At 36.2% G+C, this 23,239-nt stretch overlaps 1 protein-coding gene across 1 annotated transcript; it reads left to right on the plus strand.

The window, feature by feature from the left end:
• The first annotated feature begins 19,438 nt into the window (after nucleotides 1-19,438).
• Nucleotides 19,439-20,542, plus strand: LOC140233599 (lectin BRA-3-like). The gene is made up of 2 exons (XM_072313690.1): nucleotides 19,439-19,690; nucleotides 20,280-20,542. The coding sequence occupies exons 1-2, from the start codon at nucleotides 19,439-19,441 to the stop codon at nucleotides 20,487-20,489; spliced, it is 462 nt and encodes a 153-aa protein (XP_072169791.1). The 3' UTR covers nucleotides 20,490-20,542.
• Nucleotides 20,543-23,239: the final 2,697 nt, after the last annotated feature.

A 23,239-nucleotide genomic window follows, 5' to 3' on the forward strand; every position in this document is an offset into this window, starting at 1 on the left:
CAAATGAAAGATTGGTCTGCGAAACTCAACTTCGATGTTGCTTGAAGTTGTTTTTTTTTTCTTTCTCTCATACCTATGAATGACAGTCTGATTATGTCATTTACAGGTCGTTCAAATAATCTACTTGGCCAACAAACCAAATAGAGGATATTCTGTATAACATTCATGCAACGCAAGATCCGATGGTTATTGCCTTTATGGGGTCCTATATATTTCATCATGGTGAAACACAGCCTAACATATGCGAATGTTTTACGCAAGAATACTTTGAATAGACCAGGTGGCCAGAGGATCAGGTTACATTGTACCTTATTGAATAGACAGGATGTTGATATAAAGACATTCCTGGACGCGCTCGTAGAAAAGTCGGGGATTATGAGCATAATAGAGAAGTTCAAAGGCCGATTACAGACGGTCTCTTTTTTTCTGCACCGGTCCATAGAATGCATTTGCCTTCGTAGAAAGCGCTCCAAATTTGTGAAGAGTGATTAATTTTGTGAGAGATGGACCTGTGATAACCCATCGCTTCAATTGAACACTTTGTTTAGGAGCAAGGTATTTTGGGCAATAAAAGCATGAAATGTTCTTGTCTTATCTCATATGTATCGATGGAATCAAATGTTTTCATGCTGCTATTGAAGTGGTTTATTCACTTATCGTGCCAGCGTAACATATATATATATATAAGGATATATATGCATTTAGGTAGGACTACATTTTTTCATTCCATTAGACTTCGCGCACTCATGCACATTGCAGCATTCTCATATTCATAAACGATTGCAGCAAATGCTCATTTCCTTTATACATTATGCTTATTGAATGAGATTAGTTCTTCATTTCTTTCTTGTCTTTTATCGGGGGATGACTGGTACTGTATAAACAATTAAACAAATATTGATTTACACTCATGACATAAGAGAAGAACAATTCAGCAAAATTAGCAGTCTGTTATGAGAGATTGAAGAATGCCAGGAGAAATGTTGTTTATTTCAACAAAGATATTGCCTTTTCCTTATTTTCTCAAGTGATGTAATAATTTTAGGCCTTCAAGCCTGTGTGGCTTGTGCTTGTCATACTTCTATGATCATGTCGGCTTCTTCTACAGCTGCTGGAGTATACGCGATGGCCAGCCTTTTTTTTGTTGTTGCTAAATTGAATTAACTTCTGCGTCGAATTCGGGAATGGTCACCTGCGACCCTGTTTGAAAAGACGCTCTCTCACATGGAGACGAATTTGAATTGTCTACGGGCATTCTAATTTAAATACGTTTTTTTGAAGTGATAGTGAGAGGAAACTGAGATTGAATTATGAACATATTCATGGCGCTATCTTTTTTTTTTCTTTTATTTTGTCGACGAGTTTGAATTACATAACTGTAAAATTAGAAAACAAACGTACACACACACACACACACACAGAAAAAAAATGACTATGAAATCTTCGCATAATGTTAAACCATTTTGAACACTCGAATATGCCATTTTCTCTTCCTTTGTAATACATTTGCCTCGATTCGTGCTCCTTCATTTTTATCTCATTGCATCACATTACTTTCCTTTCCAGCTATCCACTATGTCTTCTTTATTCTCATCATCTTCAATTAGTCGTCTAGATTGAATATCCTCATCGATGGTGGCGATCACTTATCCAAGATACTTTGCCCGTATTATTATGTATAATCTAATAAGATATCACCATAACACAGATTATAGGCAAACCTAGCCGTGTATAATATTTCATTTCGTTTGCAAAAGTGTGTTAAGATTACCATTCATCGAACAAAATTTAGAAGACCAGCCTATTTTATTTTTCTCTCTCTATCTCTCAATCTTTCTTCTTATCGCATAGACTCCGATGTTTCATAGGCAGACCGGAAGAGCTTATAAATGTTCCGTCAACTGACTTGAACATGTGTTTTATAAGATCATATAGTTGTAAGTGAATATATAATTATATAAATATATATATATATATATATATATATATATATATATATATATTCTCCACCCTTTCTCATGTCTCTCTCTCTCTCACACACACACACGCACACACACACACACACACACATAGAGAAAACAATAATCTATCCCGTTTGCTGATGACTTTTATCATATATATCATGTCACAGTACACTGTGTAAGATTTAATCTCACTTGATGTGTAGTGAACAATATCTCATCCCGACATTACGGTGTATATAGGGTTGTAAGTGAATCGTGATTGCACATAAACTTTGCAACATTAAACCCGACAGGAAACCTACAAATGCGCTCGTTGATCTCGTGATCCCATGGAAACCTAAGACATATAATTATGGTCGAAATCTGGAGGCAGTCATGATAGATAAATTCAAAAAGAAAACGTCTCTATACAAAAAAAAAAAAAAATAGATAAATGAATAAATAAATCGTGGATTTCACAGGTTTAGTCATCATTAGTTGTCAAAGATTGCGAGAAAGGTGCAATGATTTAATTGAATATTGAACATCCCATCAGGCTTTTGTCAACATTATAAAAATTGTTGAAACAAATCGAGAAACCAACTCAAATGGAAGATTAGTTCGCGAAACTCAACTTCGATGTTGCTTGAAGTTGTTGTTTGTTTTTCTGTCATACTTATGAATGACAGCCTGCTTATAAGATCGTTAAAAGAATCTATATACTTGACCAACGAACCAAATGGAGGATCCCTGTATAGCATTCATACAACGCAAGAGCCGATATTGCTACTACGGGGTCCTATATATTCATCATGGTGAAACACAGCCTAACATAATTACGCGCGTGTATTACGCAAGAATACTTTGAATAGACCAGGTGGCCAGAGTATCAGGTTACATTGTACCTCCATGAATAGTCAGAATGTTGATACAAAAACATCCCTGGACGCGCTCGTAGCCGCCATCTGAAAAGTCGGGGATTATGAGCATAATAGAGATGTTCAAAGGCCGATTACAGACAGCTAGTTTTTCTGCACCGGTCCATCGAATACATTATAATGAGGTGCTTCGTATGTATTATGTAACCTTTTTTACGGACCCCAATGATTTAATGGTTGTTGGGAATCGAATGTGCAAGTTCTCATGTGGTTGTTACCAACATTTATCATAGCATTTATACTTCGACAATGACATACGCTGCAATAAAGCGAGAAACAAGACATATGGCAGAAGTTTTTTGTTCTTTTCTATCTCTTTCTCTCATACGCTTAGCATTCACGGGAAATTGTATATAAAAATTACGATGTTTGATATTTTGATGCTTGCAGCATTTTCAAAGAAACCTTGGGATAACTAGACCGGTGGTGTAATGTAAAAGATTTTCTTGAATAAAGAAACGATTCAATCAATATCTATATATATTTGTGTATCATTATGTATATAATATATATATATATATATATATATATATATATATATATATATAAATGTATATTTATATTTCTTAATCTATGTATATGTATATATATATTTTGCCAAGATTACAAACCTATCGAGACGGAAACTGTTAATATACCGACCTATCCTGCAGCGACGATGTTTTTTTTTATCTCCTGCTTACGACAATGTGTAAGCTCTACATATATTTCAAAGCTTTCGGGGAATATCAGAAAGGACAAAGAATGTGTGTGTGTGTGTTTTTTTTTTTTAAGAGAGGCAAAAATAGTAAAAATACTAATACACCATACTGATAATGTAACAATATGGAACATCTACAATGTACATTTATTATTACCTTTTGAGTGATCATCAACATCATCATCATCATCATCAACAAATGGTTCCCTTGATGTAATTATACAATAGCTTTTCTCTGTTGTTGTTAATTGTCATTATTACCATGATTATTTCTACACTGTTCAAGTTATCGAGTGATAAAGACACACATACAACCACACAATTTTTCTAATTTCTTTGCAAGGAGAGATACATGTACACACGGTGATGGTACTCCATATTCTTAGAAAGATTGCAAGTGATCTCTGCAATGTAGAAAATCGTCCATTTTTGGACAGGCATGAGTGTTTACATGTAATACGCAGTTGCACAGACTTGTAAGGGCTTTCATTGAACATTGTACAGTGTGTACATCGTATCGTCTTCTCGCGATCGCTTGCAGGCACACAGGCATGGGCACGGATCCACAGACATGGACACGCAGGCGCACACATAGTCATGAGCACACACTTACAAAGGTGATATTATTATTTACAATGCATGCACGCACGGCCTCCAATGGATTCGCACGCAAGATGCTAGTCCACTGCCTAGACTGCCTTCGTATACCGCCAATGAGGGCGTATGAGAGAGTGAAAAAAAGATAAGAGTCCCGTGTCGGGACTAGCAGGATGCTAGATTCGCACGGACTCGCACGGTAGCGTGCCAGCACCACGCACGGTACCGTGCCAACACCTCGCACGGTAGCGTGCCAGATGGTCCGCACTCGACGGTGGCACGCAGCCGCACGGAGGCGCACTGACTGGCACGCAGCCGCACGGAGGCGCACGAGGTCGCACGGGGTCGCACGGGGGCGTACAGAAGCGCACGCACCCGCACGAGGCCGCATGAAATGGCACGGAGCCGCACGCACCCGTGCGAAACCGCACGCAGCCGCACGAAGCAGCCCCGTGCGCAGTGCGTGCGGGAGTAACATAACTTAATGGTCTGACTGTAGATATTGGAGATGGACAAGAATGGATGTGAGCTGTTCCTTCCACATGTATGTGATGTACCAGATGCTATCTTGCAATCGAAATTTGTGTATCCAGTCTTTGCTTAACCCTTGTAGCACTCCATTTATAGTTATCTGTAACTTGTCTATTGGCACTGGCATTTAATGCCCCCCCCCCCCCCCCATCATGACTGTGATGAAAAGTATGACAACTTCAACTCAATACTGAAGTCACAGTGCCACAGTTTGGCATGAAAGCCATGTTATGCTGATAGGAATACATTTATAAGGAATCTTGTGTCATTGCTGTTCAATGACTTAAATGTAGTTTGACACATCTGTGTGGATTGACTATGAAAATATGCCAGCAGATGTTGTTGTCAGCCAATTAATCCTCTAAGGGTCTTTTGCTTCAACATGCTTTTGCTACAGCAGATGCCATGCATTTTTTTTTCAGTGATAGTGTTAAACTGCACTGCAGTCAAGCAATCAAAAGTTAGTGTAAGTATTTCTTTGCAATATTCCCTTTTGATACGTATAAAAGGAGAGTCCATTTGAATTTAGTTGTACATCAGTTTAAAGCTTAGTGTCTGCCCTCGACTGAAGATCCATGCTGACTTTTTGTTGGTTTTATGATGCAGGATTACATATGTTTTTAAACCCGTTGAGTACGAGTCCCAAGTTTATTTGGACAGGTGTCTATTGAAAATGCGTGTTGTAGCAAAATCAGTCCATCTTCATTAGGTTAATAACACGCTATACTGTTCGGTTATAATGAAGTTTGTATATAGTGAAAGAAAACTGCTGGTCCCAAGAACTTTGTTGTAACAGGAGTACACTATACATTGTTTCCACAAAATTGTAAAATTAACATTGTCTTTCTTGTTAGTCTGTACAAACAGTATTTACGATCCTAATTACAGTGTATATGAAATCTCCTTTGGCAATTCTACTCTCCTGACCCCCCTGTTCCCCATTACCTAAAATATCATGATCAAATCATTAATTGCTACTTCCCTAATGAAAAGATAAAGAAAGAAAGAAAGAAAGAAGAAAAAATAACCAGCAACTCGAATTGTAACAATACATTGCTAAACTGCAGTCTGACATAAGGAAAGCATGGCTTGCTCAAAATGTATTTCTTATGACTTCAGTTTTCAATACTGAAGCAACATTGGCATACAAGCCCTGACTGCAAAATCTAAAATCAAATTGAATCATCCTGCACAACCAAATCCCAGGGTTCCTTTAGGTGTAATTGGTGATTGGTTGCTTTGTTTTATGTGTGTTTTTATTTTGTTTTGTTTTGTTTGTTTGTTTTTTTGCTTAAGGTATAGACATATGGAAGAAATCACTTTGAGTTTTCGCAAATGCAATATCCTGTTGTGTTTTTTCTGTTTCATGAAAAAGATGCAGCATACAAATCAACAGCCAATAAATTCAGGATTAATGGCTATTACCAAGTTTTGTAAACTTTGGCTCATATGCAGCAGTGTGGTTGCAGATGTTTCTGCACATGCGACAATCTATATGCACACATCCAGTACCTGTTTTTACATTACAAATGCTACATAATTTGAGATAAGAAATTGCACATCTTTTTATCCTCATCTTGCATGTCATCTTCCGACTGTGTAGATAGGGCATTCCATATTCATCGTTTCCATCATATCATCATCACTTTTATGTTTAATTTACAATTTTTCCCTTTATCTTGGCTGTACAGTATGCCCCCCCCCAAAAAAAAGAAGCGAAAACAAAAAATGCAATCAGATTTTCACAGTGGTTTGGTTTGGTTTATTTCTGCATTTTCTTTCTCTAAATTCAAATTGCAAATGAAAACAGAGTGATACAGAGTATGCAAAAAAACAAAACAAAAAAGAGAGTTAACCCTAAAAAGACTGGGCTATTTTGTTAGCTCGAAAGACTGGGGGGGGGGGGGCCTAAAGGGCCCCCCCGATCTCGGCCGTGGATCACGCGATCGCCGCGGAAATTTGCACAATGGTAGTGTGCGATGTAATCTACAAGATCGTATGTTTAAATTTTCAAAAATAGTCTTCTTTTATTTTGTTTTGATTAATTATGCTAATTTATGCGAGAAATCAGACTCTTTGATCTAAATCAGTAAATAAAGCTCCAAAAGTGCTCATTTTTGGTCTAATTATTCTTTGTGGCATTCTTAGCACATGTACTTAAAAAAGAATTCGGTATCAAAATTAATTTCTTATTTATTTTATTGTGTTTTTTCTTATGTATTTCTTTGTTTTTTCGACATTTTGTTTTTGTTGTTTTTTTAGCAAAATTTGTGGCAGACACTTTTTGAAGCATAATACTCCTAAAAACAAATTAATTTTAGCCATTGAGAGTAAAAATAAGCATATTTATATGAACTATATGAAAAAAACTCAATTTGCATTGACTTTGTACACAAAATCACATTTTTTGAGCCATTTTCGGTCTCACGTGCATGTACAAAAAGTTATGTAACTTCAGAACCGTACCGGGAAACTCATAAGAAAAAAGTCATAGAGCATCGTGGTGAGAGCATTGCGTGTTGCAGAGTAATCGCGCGAAATGTCGAGGGGGGGGGGGGGGGCTGTTAGGCCCCCCCCCCAGTCTTTTTAGGGTTAACATACAAATCAATACAAAAAAAAAAAATATCATTTGCGTAACAACATCAATCTGTAGTGACATATGAATCAAAATACTGTAACATATTAAGGCATACTGTATCTATGAACAAAGGAGAAATCAATACAGGGGACCGTCATCATAAGCAGAGCTTGACGTGGACGAGGCCCTATTTATATATATACATGTATGATACAAATATAATACAACACCAATTATATATGTACTCATAAAACTCTTAATCTTGATTCACGAAACACATTTTGCTAAAGAAAAAAAAAACGGAAAAGAAAAACAGTGACTTGGCGCTTTAAAAAGGAAAAAAAAAAAGCACGCAACACCATTGATTTCTGCATGGTATAGTAGACAATAGAAGTGTAGGTGTGTGCGAGTGACAGTGCGTCGTGTGTGCAGGTGACAGTGCAAGAGAGAATGAATGCTATAGCATGTCTATTTTAGGGGTAAGGTATGTGCTTTACGGAGGGTATGCAATATACAAATAAATGCCCCTGTAAAGTCATTATCAAAGAAAAGAACGGGAGGGAGTGGAAAAAATCGAAAAACATTTTGCATAGGTCAGGGCTGAATGAGACTTTGAAAAAAAAAAAGAGAAAGAAAAAATACATTGATCAAAGCCAACTAACATGAAACATATTTCAATAATACATCGGGACCGTAATGTCTAACTGATTTCTGAGCTAAAACAGTTTTGGGGTTCACAAGGTGAAAGTCTGTCGAACGGCGAGTTGGATATGTGTGTATGTTCGAATTTAAGTGAAACATTATGAAATAAAGAGGGAAGTTGATTTGTTGCGTACTTGTACATAAATATACCTGTTTGTAAAATGTGGATGTCCTGAAGCTTCAAAGTATGCAAACGATGAAATAAAGGATCTGTATGAGATAAATATGTGGAATTAGTAATAATGCGAATAACACGCTTTTGGAGTAGATACAATGAATTCAGTTTAGTAATACTACAATTTCCCCATACAGTATTTGAATACAATATATGAGAGCAAAATTAAAGAATTATATAAGATAATCAGGGATCGTTCTGATAAAAGATCTTTCAACTTCCAGAGTACGCCAATCTTTCTTGATAGGGTCCTTTGTAGACAGGATATATGTTCGTTCCATGTCAAATGAGAATCGATTGTTATGCCTAAAAATCTAATAACCTGCTTCTTGCAAAGAGAAAACCCATCAATTGATATACACTGTATTGACATTAAAATCCTGTGGGTAGGGTTTTCTAAAATGAACGAAATTTGTCTTGTTAACATTCAAAGATAACTTGTTTGATTTAAACCAATACAATATATTTAATAATTCAGTGTTCAAACGATTAACAAGGGTCCCTATATCATGATCTGATGTAATAATGGATGTATCATCAGCAAAAAATATAAAATTCAAAGATGGAGAAGAATTTATATCATTTATATAAATGTTAAACAACAGAGGCCCTAAAATGGAGCCTTGAGGTATCCCACATTTAATATCAAGTTTCTGTGATTTATACGACTGAAAACTAACATACTGTTGACGGTTTTGCAAATAATTTGTAAACCAGAGCAGAGCGTGACCTCGTACTCCATACGTATTAAGTTTATGAATCAATATTTCATGGTTGATGGTGTCGAATGCCTTATAACATGCTCCTTATCAGCAAAAGCTTCATTATTTTACCACACATGTGAGTGATTGCATAATCAGTTGAATACCCTCTTCTAAATCAAAATTGATTGGGTATCAATAAATTATTGGTTTGTAAAAACCGATGTAACCTTTTATACACAATTTTTTCAAGAACTTTGGATATAATTGGTAATAATAATATTGGTCTATGATTGCTCAATAATTTAAAGTCATCTTTTTTTATAGATAGGAATAACTTTTGCAAGTTTGAAAGAGTTCGGAAAAATGCCTGTTGAAAGAGACATATTGAATACGTGAGTTAGGGGGTTTGCAATGTAAAAAATTATTTGTTTCAATAAATAAAAACTAAGACCATTATGCCCACTCGATTTAGTTGTTTTCAGATTTTGAACAACATTGATTATTTCATGATCATTGGTAGGCGTGAGAAATAATGAACTTTCACAAGGATTGGGTAAATAATCAGTAAAATGTGTATTACATGAATTTGTGTTAGATGCTAAACTAGGACCAAGATTTATGAAATAATCATTAAATGAGTTGGCAATTGTGGTAAAATCTGTAATTTCCTCATTGTCAATGATGACAGAGTTGGTAGTTTCTTTTACCGTCTTTCCCATAAGAGCATTGGCAGTTTTCCACAATGAAAAAAGATTATCCTTATTTTTTTTCTATATTAGTTGAATAATACAATTTTCTGGACAATCTTATTACTGATGTTAATTGATTTCTATATTTCCGATATTTCATAAATAAATAATTACTTTGATTCTTTATTGCTTGCTTATACTGTATAACTTATTACGGGTTGATATCGACCGCATAATATCTTTGGTAAACCAGGGTTGTCTATTTTTCTTTAAAGGTTTCCGTTTAACCAAAGGAATATTTTTCTGGTAATAATACAATAACCTGCTGATAAATTTGTCATAAGCAATATCAGCATTGCTTTCATCAAATACATCGCCCCGTTCTTCCTGCGCTAAATCAAATATCAAAGAATTAATGTTACTTTCTGTTTCCTTATAATACATTTGAAATTTTTTATTATCAAAATGTTGTTTTGTTTGCAAAAAAAAAAAAAAACTATTATTGATGGTAAAAACAGGTAAATGATGGTAAAAACAAGTAAATGATCAGAGATATAATAAAATATACCATTTATAAATTCTGCGTTTATTACATTTGAAAATATGTTAAATTATCAATAAGGGTTTTTGATGTACTAGAAATTCTTGTTGGGTTACTGATATGTGGTTGAAATGAATAAGTTGCCAATAAACTTAACAACTGCATTGTATAATTATCAGTATTATTTAGAAGATTAATATTAAAATCTCCAATTGTAAAACTGTCTTTCTTTTCTTTAGAAATAATACTCAAAATTTGATCAAAACTTTCTAAAAAACAATCAAAAATTATTATTTCTTGGGGACCTATATATATTACCTGTTATCATATTTTTTGCTTTACTGTTCAAAATTTCAACAAAAATATCTTCAGGACCCTCGATATGTAAATCATGCCTGACTTTCATATTTTCAATGTTATTTTCAATGTAGAAAGCAACCCCACCTCCCTTTAATACCCAAGTAACGATCGGAACGATACATTCGATAATGCTCTAAATTGAATATTGGTGGTGAATTTGTATTGATCCAAGTTTCTGATATACCAATTATACTAAATTGAAAATTTTGTAAAGAGGAAAGAAATGATTCTATAGAATTAAAATTCTTATTCAAACTTCTGGCATTGATGTGAAGAGGACTAAACAAATCAAAATATGATTGAAATTTATTTTGTTTTATTGATAACACCTAATATGATAAAGCCATTTAAATGCTACTTCAGAGTCTTAAGATATAACATCCTAGCTCTATTTTGCAGAAAACCCCATTCAATTTGGTTAAGCAGTCACAGAGAAATGTGGATTGTTGTAAAGCATGTCATGAGTCTGATTCTTTCAAGTTTAGCGCTTGGATGCTCTTGGAACTGCATCTTAATGTGTAAACACAATAGACAGAACTTGGAGCAAAGGGATTCCTGACATGCTCTACAAAACTCCTAATTTCTCTTTGACCACTGAAGAAAGTCAAATGGGGTTTTCTGTAAGATGTGGGCAATAAGTTATAGTTTCATACCCTGGTATTGTATTTGAATTGATTCACTATTTTTTAGGTTATCGTTGCGGAGGGTACCATTTTTTTTTTTTTTTTTTGGTTTATAGTGACCTCGTCTACAGCCGCTATGTCTATTTTCCAATTGGTCTACTGGCAAATCGTCTATTACCGATTCGTCTAATACCCATTTGGTCTACAACTTGTTTTGTCCAGTACCCATATTGTCTAATAGTCACTTTGCCCACTACCTGTACTGTCTAATACCCAACTCGTCTAAGGAGCATTTCGTCTACTAAACAATTGATCTAATAGCCAAATCGTCTACACTCACAATGTCTATTTGCCATGTCGTCTAATATCTATTTTGTCTACTACTAGTTAGTCTACTCCCACCTCGTCTACAAGTCATTTCGTCTACATTCACTTTGTCTAGTTATCATATCGTCCAACCCTTAGTTTGTCTATACCCAATATGGTCTATACCTATCTGGTCTACTCCCAACTCGTCTACTCCCAATTGGTCTACTCCCAACTGGTCTACTCCCAATTGGTCTACTCCCAACTCGTCTACTCCCGATTGGTCTACTCCCAACTCGTCTACTCCCAATTGGTCTACTCCCAACTCGTCTACTCCCAATTGGTCTATACTCGTCTATACCCAATTGGTGTACTCCCAACTGATATAGTTTTACTCTCAACAATTTACCCAAACTGATCATTTCCATCTGGTCATGCTAATAATCTCTCACGACTAAGGATGGATACTCCAAAGCATTGTAAACAAAAATTGAATCCAGATTCCACATGGAATGGCGCTAGTCACATTTTACTGTTTCCTGGAATATCAAGTTTTAATGCATTTAAATCATGTGTTTACAAATGTTATTGTGAACTTAATTTTGATCAATTTTCAAAGATATGCTGAACAGATTTGAATACTGGGTGGCGGGGCACCTTTGAGCTTATTTAGGGTTCCTCGCGAAACGTGTATTGAGTACATTGCAGGCAAGTAAATTATTCATCTTAGTAGTAGCTATATATTGTACATGAATCATATTTTTTTGTATATTTTCCAACCTTTTTTTGCGCATTTAACCGTTTACATACATCAGTACGTGGCAGACAGAATAAAGAATACTGATAATGTACTTCTAATGTGTTCCTTTTCATTTTTACCACACTTATGATTGTGTATCAAAGTTGAATGGATGGAGTGTTGAAGTTTGGACATATAAATGCTGCATGATTGCTTCTGATATAAATTACACATCCACCACAAAAATAACACAGCAAGTTTTTCACACTGTGACATTATCTTTTTTCCCTAAAAAAATTGTCATAATTAGAACATAAAAATTTAAACCAAAAGGGGCACCAAGAGTGTTCAACCTATTTCACTGGGAAAAAAGAAACTGGATGAAGTATACTTAAATAACAAAACAAAACAAAACAAAACTATAACTAGTAGTAGACCAGTTGGGAGTAGACGAGTTGGCAGTAGACGAGTTGGCAGTAGACGAGTTGGGTGTAGACCAGTTGGGTGTAGACCAGTTGGGAGTAGACGAGTTGGGTGTAGACCAGTTGGGTGTAGACCAGTTGGGAGTAGACCAATTGGGAGTAGACGAGTTGGGAGTAGACCAGTTGGGAGTAGACTGACTGGTTATTAGACTAATTGAGTACTAGACAAGGTGGTTGTAGACCAATTGGCTATTAGACAAATGAGCTGTAGACTATTTTATTCACAGACCTAATGATTAATAGACGAAATGGTCAATAGACATAATGGGTGTTAGACGAAATGTGACTTAGACAAATTGGACATTAGATAAAATGGTTAGTAGACGAAATGACAATTAGACTGATTGGCATTTAGACAAAATGGTTGGTAGACGAGTTGGTAGTAGACGAAGTGAGTTTAGATGAGATGGCATTAGACTAGGTGGACAGTGGACAGGGTGGTTGTAGACGAGGTGCCAGTTTACCATTTTTTTTAGGGGGGGGGGGGGGTAGGACAACGGTTCAGTCCATGGTAGTTATGGCATTGTCCAATTTGATGGTGTCTCATCTCTCGCAACTTGCATCTTACTTCCCCATCCGAATAAACACACTTCTGGTTATCTGGATTAAAACCACGTATAAGAGTGGCAAACTTTGGCGAAAGTTGGCAAACAGCATAAAATACTGGGGGGGGGGGGGGGGGTTCAGGGGCAATATCTACGCAGATAGAAATGACGCCATCAATTAATAATTAACCAGGGTAGGTAACACGTTAGTCTGTTTGGTGGCAACATGCACCTGTCAAGTCTCACAGCTCTGTGGAAATTCCGATGAGAGAAAACGAATTCCTGTCATTAAGGTGGTGCTTATTCGTATGTTTGGTTGTTCGTTTTTTGTTTTTTGTGTTTTGCTTTTTATTGGTTACAGCTCGTGATTCCGAAGGTTCGTTATTCCGAAGGCTCTCTAGTCCGAAGATTCGTTATTCCGAAGGATCGTTATAATTTCCGAATTTCATTTTCGGATGAACGAACCTTCGGAATAACGAACCTTCGGAATAAAGCCACAAATGTTCGGATTAACGAACCTCTAGGTACAGGGAATTTGTGTGTTTCGGATTAACGACCCTTCGCAATAACGAACCTTCGGAATAGCGAACTTTCGGAATAACGAACAGCACCCTTTTTTTCTTGGCCTAATAGTGCCTCTTGGTAATGGTAAAGAAATGACTACTTGCAATGCTCTGATAGTAACGAGCAAAACCAAGCGATAAAGAGACACCTGGTTGAATATGGCAATCCATTACCCACCACCACCACCACCACCACCATCATCATTATCATCCTTATTACTCTCTTCATCATTTCCTTTCCTGTCGGCACTATTAAAGAGTTACCCTACTTGATGGCGTCTCACGTACCTCTCGCTACTTTCATCTCCGTTCCCCGGTTCCCCATCCGAACAAACCCACTTCTATGGAAAATGACGTTTTAGTAATCTGAAAAGAACCACGAACTACTGGCAAACTTTCGGCTACAGCTAGCAAGAAACTTTTGATTGAAGCTGGCAAACCGCCAGAAGGGTGAAATGATAGTTGGGGGGGGGGGGGGGGGAGGGGGGCAATGTTTACCCAGATTAAAACGCCATTATAAGTAATCGTTGACACATTAACTTTTAAGTTTGTTTGCTTGCGGGTGCACATGCCTGAAACCCGCCGATAACACACACACAAAAGTTTCAAGGCAAACTTACTCTGAAAACTTTACTAAATTGAGATTTAAAGGAGACGACGATAAGAAAACATGCTTATTCTTACCTGTTACTTTAGTTTATTCCGTGTGACCTTCGTGAGATCTTTGATAATGATCCGTTTTCAGCTACGAGCGACATACGGGGACTGCGAAGTACCTACGTTACAGCTGCGAAGTATCCTCGTACGTATATGAATTGCCTGAGAGGTGCTGCCGCCTACAGTTACTGGCGTTCTACGTGTACCTCTGCGGGCAACCCCCCGCGACTCACCCGGAACGAGTTTTGAGCATTCTCATGGCCTTGCCACACCGTGTCTGTTGACATGAACATAACTACATACATAAATTGTACATAAATTACATAAATTTTATATAATTTGCGAGTGTGCATGTGATTACGACTGTGTTTATGTACGTCTGTCAGTGTGTGTGTCTTTTCAACACAGGCACGTTTACTTTATGATATGTGAGTCACATGCATTTCATTATCTGTAAGTTGATCATAAAACTGTTCCTAGTTTCAATATTGACAAAACATCTATTTATGCAATTTTTGTGAGAACATCACAGCTTTACTGTTTTTGTGTGAGATAAAGCGCTGCATGTTTTCAAGTGCCGAATCCTTATTAATGAAGAGCCTACAGGTGGATTGTGTCATTCAACTTCTCCTTCTCGTCGACGGAGCATTGTCAACTTTCCACATTCAGCGATCAGGACTGGTATGTGTTACCATATAACATAATTATTGTTAATGTCTTATGGTTTCTGTGTAGACCTATCATATTTGTCTATACATGTAGGGGGCCTATCGGGTAGATACTGGATAGACAGATTGATAGATTGATAGATTGATAGATACTGTACATGTGTGTGCATAGGTGTGTTTGTGTAAATTTTGGGTGCATGGATGGTATTTTTTTAACCATATAACATAAATGTTTTATGTACAGACCTAACGTATGTACAGGTATTAGGTAGATACTACATAGACAGATTGATAGATTGATTATATATTGAACATGTGTGAGTGTGTTTGTGTAAATTTTGGGTGCATGGATGCATTTTATTTATGTAATGTTTACACGTGCGCGTGCTTGCAAGTGTGTGCAAGGGATGAATCCTTTTGGCTTTCTAAATCCTGTTTTATTGAAATAATTAACAATTATCAACTTACAGGTTTTTAGGTATCAAAACGACCACAACAACACATCATAAAGATACGTGATCATAAGCTGACTTCTAAAAGCACACACTACACTACTCGTGTCTCGACACAAAAGGTCCATAAACATTGATAAAGCCATGGTTTATATAAACGAAATATCTATTCATCGTCGATGTTATCATTCACGCAGTCACGCATTCGCAATGTGTCGATGGCGTTGATTTTTGGTCAAACCAAGGACCCAGCTAACATTTTAACGTTTTCTGAACGTTCTTGAAACGTTCCAAGTTCGTTATTTGGACGTTTTGTCAAAACGTTTTCAGAATGTCTTTTTGTGGAAGGTTTTCGACGTATTTAAAACATTTCAATTGGACGTTCTAAAAATGTTTTTAAAACGTTTAAAAAAATCAATAACAACTTTTCGGAATTTTAAAGTCCTGCAAAAAAAAAAACAAAAAAAAAAAAAAAACCTGTTGGACGTTATAGACGTCAATAAAACTTTTAACGAATATTCAAAATGTTCTGTTGAAGTTCTGCGGACGTCCAGAAAACCTTTGAAAACCATCTAGAACGTTCAAAAAACGTGTTAAGAACGTCTAAAAAGAAGTACCGTCCAGAATGTTTAGAAAACCTTTCATATCTGTCTAGAACGTCCAGAAAACCTTTTAAGAACGTCTAATGTTTATTTTTTATTGGGTATATAAAAAACATATATAGGTGATGAGATTATTCAGGCACAATCTGGGACTCTATGTGCCCTAATCCTAATCCTTTACAATCCTATCCTAACCTGTTCCTGATGTCCTACTACCTATACCTGTGTACATCCTTTTCCCAACTGATGAATCTGTATTGCATTCTTTTATATACATTGTGATATACCAGCAAAATGTTGAGATGCATGAAGACATGGTTTCCAAAGTTAGATCACAAACACCAGTAGGCCTATTAACATAATTCAAGGATTATAAGAATACCTCTTCATAACACAATTTGAAATAATTGTGAATAACTGAACAATAACGTTGGTAAGTTTATTTCTAGCACAGAAAGTTTAAACCCAGCATATATCTTTAGATTTCAATTTCTTTTATCTATTTACTTTTCAAATCGTATAATTTGAATACATGTATTCATAAATAGGCTTGAATATTCATGATAAAGAAACCTATGACGAACACGTAGCGGACCAAATAAAAAAGTTTTTTAAACATTCATTAAAGAAGAAGTCGACATAGCAGACCTAATAAAAACGTTTTGTGGACGTTTATAAAGGATGGACGCGTTGCAGACATAATAAAAACGTTTTGTAACGTCCATTGACGTTTTTAAAACGTTTTCCAAAAAAGCAAAAAAAACTGTGCTTTGCTGTAAATGCTATGTCCCAACTTTGCATGTACGTTTTAAAAACCTCCATTTTACATACGAAGACGTACGGAACCTAAAAAAAAAAAAAAAAAAAAAAAAAAAAAAAAAAAAAAAAAAAAAAACGTTTAGGAAACGTTCTGAAAACGTTATGTGTTTGCTGAGAAGAGCATTATTACAATTCAAACCACACAGATATCGTTGTAATTTTTGTATACCACGCCGTACATATCAATCTCTATCTTTTGCTCCCACATCTATCGTCGTTGAGATTTTATTTTGTTCAATCATCAAGACTTTGTAGGACATAAACATGAATTTCTTAATGAAGCAAATCAGTAATATAACTATATAGTTCGTGTATACTTCCCAAGTTTTCATCTCATTATTTAAAGTCACCCTCAACAGCACCCATTTCATATTGCACGATGGTTGATAAGAATGCACGTCACGAGACCGACACCCACGAGTTATACAGCTCACAAGTCATACTGCTCATGAGTCCTACATCCCACAAGTCATACAACCCACTAATAGCCCACGAGTTCAACGCTAAAGCGAACAAGACCCACAAGTTCGACATCAACTAAAATAGGTTTACTAGTTATACCGCCCATGTGTTCGACACTAGGCATGTAAAGCCCATAAGTTCGACATGAAGCAAAGACGGTTCAGGTACGAAACCAACACGACGCAAAGATGGCTCACCAGACCGACACTACGCAAAAGAGGTTCACTAGACCGTCAATGGGCAAAATGAAGGCCAATGAAACCGACAAGATGAGCAGCGCCATCTATAAACCTAATGGAGTATGAAGAGTGCGTACTTTGTAAAGGGTGTCCTGATATTGGTATAAGGAAGAAATGAGTGATGGGAAAGGGTAGTTGCTAAGGTGTTACCACGTCAGTTGCCCTCTCTCACCCCGTAGAATTTTCAAGATCTTTACTAATATGTTTGTGTGTGCATCCAAAAATTGATGAAATTGATGAAATGTACTTATACTTCAATTCCTAAATTGCAAAACACCGTCGCTTGCGTGTTAACTCCTCAATATCTTTAAATATTCTTGCTCACCCTCTCTTAAAAAATGGGGAAAAAAGAAGAATCAACAGTCTGTGCACGGCCATGGTTATTACAGTCTGGTGAGATCTGCAGAGAAAATGTGACTGATTATCAAAATTCCGTAATTCATATTGCCTCATTACAATAATTTTGTGCAAGTCTGTAACAGTTCTTTATGAAATAAAAATTGAACCTTCACAGTCCATTTTGCTCTTTTTTAAGAGGAAGTAGTGAAATTTTATCCCCGAAGCCATTCTGTCCCCTCCTACATACACTCGGGTCTACCGCTTGATCTAAATAGGTCTGCTATTTTTGTTGCCTCAGGCGGTGTGGCAAATTACTAGGAAGCTCAACATGCGACATGAGGGCATTCTTTTTCTCAAAGTACAATCAGACGCCTGATAAAAGAAAGGAAGGATGCAAAAGATGACGTGTTGAATCTCTTCGAGTTGTCAAGGCGCTTTTGGATCCTTCACACAAAACTCCTCGCTGCATCGTCCAAATATCTTGTTTGTTTGTGCTGCTAGCCTTGTCTCTACTATTTTTTTCGTTCCATTTAGTGTATCAGCCCTAAGAAATTATACAGACTTATGTATGCATTATGTTTAATTCAGTTAGTTTTTTTAAGCAATATGTATTATTGGGGTAGGTGACCATAGATATAATCTTATTATCTTTTTTTTTTAGTATGTATACTGCACATTGTAACGAGGGGGGGGGGGACCCACAATCTACAAGCTTCGCTTTTCAGTGGGTCCCCCATCTCCTCGCTCTGATTGATATTGATTTATCATAATGCTTATTTATCATAATGCTTATGGATGAGCCCCCTTATAAAACCTAATGTATTTTGTTTTCATAGACTACTTTCGTTGAAATTCTTGATTTTCACGTACACTTTACATATGATAATTGGTTATGTTGCGAATTGCGATGGAGACAAATAAAAAAAAAAATAAACTGAACTGAACTGAAACAGTACACGCAACATTGCAGCCACATTTACCAAGTCGCTTCGCAATAGGCAGGCGCGTGAACCACATTATATATTACTGACTTCTCACTTTCAGCAAAACAGATTAGCGAGTTTTAACAAGTTACCTTTGCGCCTTCTCGTTCAGAACATTACAGAGTGGTGAGTTTTAGCACTTCATCTTCTAGGTCTATTTGCCCTTAACAATAAACGAGTTTCAACAAGAATTGCTTTTGAACAAGAAGTCAAGGCAAGTTTCAACAAGTCGAACCATTCAGATTTTCTTGTAGTAAGTTTCAACTTCTGTAGAGCTGCTCTCGACCCCTTTCTTATATACCTACAGGTCCAACTTTAGGATACTTCGGTACATGAGATTGGCAGGCATAATATTCATATATCTATAACGAAAAAGGGTGCATGTATTATTGTTAATACATGGACCTTTTTTCGTGATTTGAATATTTACAGTCGCCATAACACAGTAACCATGATTTTGTTTCCTGTCTTGACAATTTGATTACCCAGTACTCGACAGTAATGGCCAAGTCCCACCTGTGTGTGGTGGTCGCTATCCTCGCGTCGTTCTTCCACTGCGTGGTAGCCTGTTGTCCGACGTATTACACGGAGTTCGACTCGAAATGCTACCGCGTATTCGGAGAAAATAAATCATGGAACGATGCGGCTACAACATGCAGTTATGATGGCGCTGACTTGGTTTCAATCCACAGCCCTCTCGAGAACAACTTTGTCTTCAGCTACTGGCACTCCTCGAACGGAAATAAGGGAAATGTAAGCCCTACTACGATTTTTTTTTTTTCTGTCTGTCATAGAGGTTATCTGTTTGCGGTTGTGTTTATGTGTGATTGCTTTCGTTTACTGTAATAGTTTCAAGCTCGAAATTTGAGTTTAACCAAGTCAAAAGTAATATTGTATTCCAACGCCTGTAAGCTGCTGATTTTTTTTTTTCATTCTGCTTCTTAACAAACTGAAGTTCGCGTTCATTTCAGTATTGCCCCTACGTTTTCAGTAAAAAAAAAAAAGAAAAGAAAAAGTAAGAATTTTGGTCTATTCGTAATAACCGTTACAATGGTTGGTATGAAGTGCTTCCTACCCCCCTCCCTGGCACACGTTTAATGAGTGACCCATTGCCATTGTAAAAATTAACTTACCTCCCCCCCCCCCCCCTTCCTCGCAGGTATTATCTCTGCATGTTCGACTTTCGTCATTAAGTTTGGCTGGATAGGAACATTAATTTGTGATAATTATAATTATATTTTATTTTGGGCTGGACCAATTCCCTGTGTATACAATGACACATAAGCAGGCACGCGCGCATGAAACATTTTAGTTGCTAAAATTAATAATCCTTTCCCCCTAGGGCTTCTGGATCGGGCTGAACGACATTTCGAGTGAAGGACATTTCAGATGGGACGGCGGCTGGACGTTCAACTACGCAAACTGGAGGAACGGCGAGCCAAACAACAGGAACGACGAGGATTGCGTTCAAGTCTACAAGGACGATGGGCGTTGGAACGACGAGGACTGTCACCACGAAAAGACCTTCGTGTGCAAGCGCGACATGATATAAAACACACTAAGAAATACGGGTTCAAATTTGAACCCCAAAATTGTCTCTATACAACCACCCTATAGAGTGCAACTTTGCACCCTAATAAGCAATTTGCACCTGTAGAGGTGCAATAAGCTGAACCTGCAGGGGTGCGAATTTGCACTCTAAATTTTGTGCTAATCAAGGGTGTAAACATGCACCATAAATATTAATACATTGTTGATTGAAAATTTGGACCACTTGTACCGATGTTTTACTCGTAAGATCTAACTTACACTCTGTTAGATATGTCTCCATCTTTGTAGGTAGGAATTTAAGTAATAACAGACTTAATTTTCTACTTGCATAATAAAAGGTGCAATTGTGCACCCCAGGGTGTTGCCATAGGGACAAATAGGGTGAACATTTGAACCTTTATTTTTTAGTGTGAACGGTGGCAAGAAACGTCGTCTTTAAAGCTAGAAAATATCATACTCAGTGTTAACAGAATCATCTATCACGACACCGACACTCAGCCATCAGGTTTAAATTCAAACACGATTGCAAGTTTAGTAGAAATTTTCAGAAGGAAGAGGCAATGGTAATGTGATATTCCATCTGTGATTTCTTACAAAATGAGATATAATGCACAAACTCTACGATTAGAATGTCCATAATTGTAACAATTATGATCACTACGCGTGTATCAAAGGGAGTAATTGAAATTGATTAAAATGATTAGGATGAAGATGGCTTTGACAAGCTGACAGGTAGGAGCCTAACTATTACTCATATAGTGTACAATGATACGCTTTCATCGATCTATTAGTATAACACGCCCAAGCGATATCTGTGTCGTTGGCGAATATCTGATGCCTCCTTTCATGTTTGAATATCAAACGCTGGTTGTGCACTGAAATGAGTGAGACAAACTCAAAGTATATTGTTATCAAATAACGTCTGCTCTGACTAGTTGATATTACAAAATAAACATGTGGAATTGTAATAGAAATGTGTAAGATCTAGAAATAAAAAAAAATATAACCCTCAAAGCTACTAATATTAACAGGATTAGAGTGTGACAGTTGATTAATGGTTAGGTAGATATACAAACAAGGAAAATGTCTAGGAAAAAAAAATCGTTGACATAAATTCACCATAGGTCTGTAACAGAGATTTGTAATTTACCACAACAGAAATTGAAGACTTTCAAAGTAAAACAATATACTGAACCAACTTTTACAAATGAAAATATCGTCGCTCTGCTTGTGTTTCTATCATGTCATGTTTACAATATTTCGTGTTTTTCCTTCTATTCTTTTGGTTCCTCGTCTTGGATCCCTAATTAGCTAGAAAGCTTAATGGACATTAGTTCTCTCTTGGCCCGTAACTGGAGGGGGTTAGGGGTAGGGTTAAACCTAACCCCCCCCCCCCGCCCAATCCCCCGTTTGCCAGCAGGCAAAAAAAAAAAAGAGAAAACACTAAGAGAAATAAAAGAATACAAGTCACGTAACACCCCCAATAAACAAAGCGAAAAGTGTGCCTCTTTAATTTTGTGAAAGAAACACACAAAAAAAGGAAAACTTATTTGTGAGGCGATTAACGTGGTACCAGAAAATTGCGCAAAAGCCATTTTTTGTTTGTTTGTTTCTGTTAACTTAGGAAACCCAGAAGTGGTAGTAGAAACGAAAAAAAAAAAATGCACCGGGAATTTTTTTTTTTCAATTTTTATTTATTCATTTATTTGTTATAATTCTTTTTTTTAAGCTTGTCAGCTGATGAAACCCAGAAGTGGCTTCAGAAATATGCATATATATATATATATATGTATATATAAATGTATATATATATATATATATATGTATATATAAATGTATATATATATATATATATATATATATATATATATATATATATATATACATATATATTTACTCTGTATATGAAGACCTGAATATAAAAACGACCCAAGTCCAATTTTTGGCCAAATTCAGTTTGACATAGGAAATTGTAGCTTATGCATGGACTCATCTTGTGTATAAAAAATGATAAATCCTATTACCCCCGGAAGTGCCTGAAATAAATGAGTTAAATCTTACATGAATGTAAGAATGAAGCACTTGGGGTCATTCTTACATTCATATTATAGCGCCCTCTCTCGTCCTTCTCTCATCTCTATAGCAGAATATCATGTTTCTGAATCAAAGAACTACCGAAGTCCATATGATTCAAAGAACGACCCAAGTCCATTACACAAAATGACCTCTCCACAATTAATGTAAATGTTAATTGTCATAATAATATATGAATTATGTTCTAATAAACACAGTTGCCTTCTCATCACAGTTAAATAGAATATTATTGGACAAATAAAAAAGATATGAAGTTTTTTTTTAAGTTTACTCGAAATGGTCTTCCATGGACTTGGGTCGTTCTTATATTCAGATACTATATGCATATATATATATATATATATATATATATATATATATATATATATACATTTCCATCTTAATATATATTCGGCGCCCCCAATGTGGGACATAAACTTTATAACTTAAGGAAAAGGTCCATTCTTTTTCTAATTCTGAACCTTCCCATAAAAACCCTTGTTACGGGCCTCCTCTCCCTCATGCACTGCATATAATTTACATATTTTTTTTTTTTTGCTGATTTCTTTTTCTGTGTGTATCGTTCTGATTCTTGAGTGTGTACGTGTATGTGTGTTTGTGTGTGTGTGCGTGTGTCTGTGAGAAAATATTCGAGTAACATGAAATGAGGGATAGTCT

This window comes from Diadema setosum, chromosome 10 (assembly GCF_964275005.1).
Source record: "Diadema setosum chromosome 10, eeDiaSeto1, whole genome shotgun sequence".
Taxonomy (NCBI): Eukaryota; Metazoa; Echinodermata; class Echinoidea; order Diadematoida; family Diadematidae; genus Diadema; species Diadema setosum.

Excerpts from the sequence above, each read along its gene's own strand:
- LOC140233599 (XM_072313690.1), top strand. The coding sequence starts at position 19,439 with ATGGCCAAGTCCCACCTGTGTGTGGTGGTCGCTATCCTCGCGTCGTTC. Across the intron at positions 19,691-20,279 it reads CGAACGGAAATAAGGGAAAT|GGCTTCTGGATCGGGCTGAA; the intron begins GTAAGCCCTACT and ends CTTTCCCCCTAG.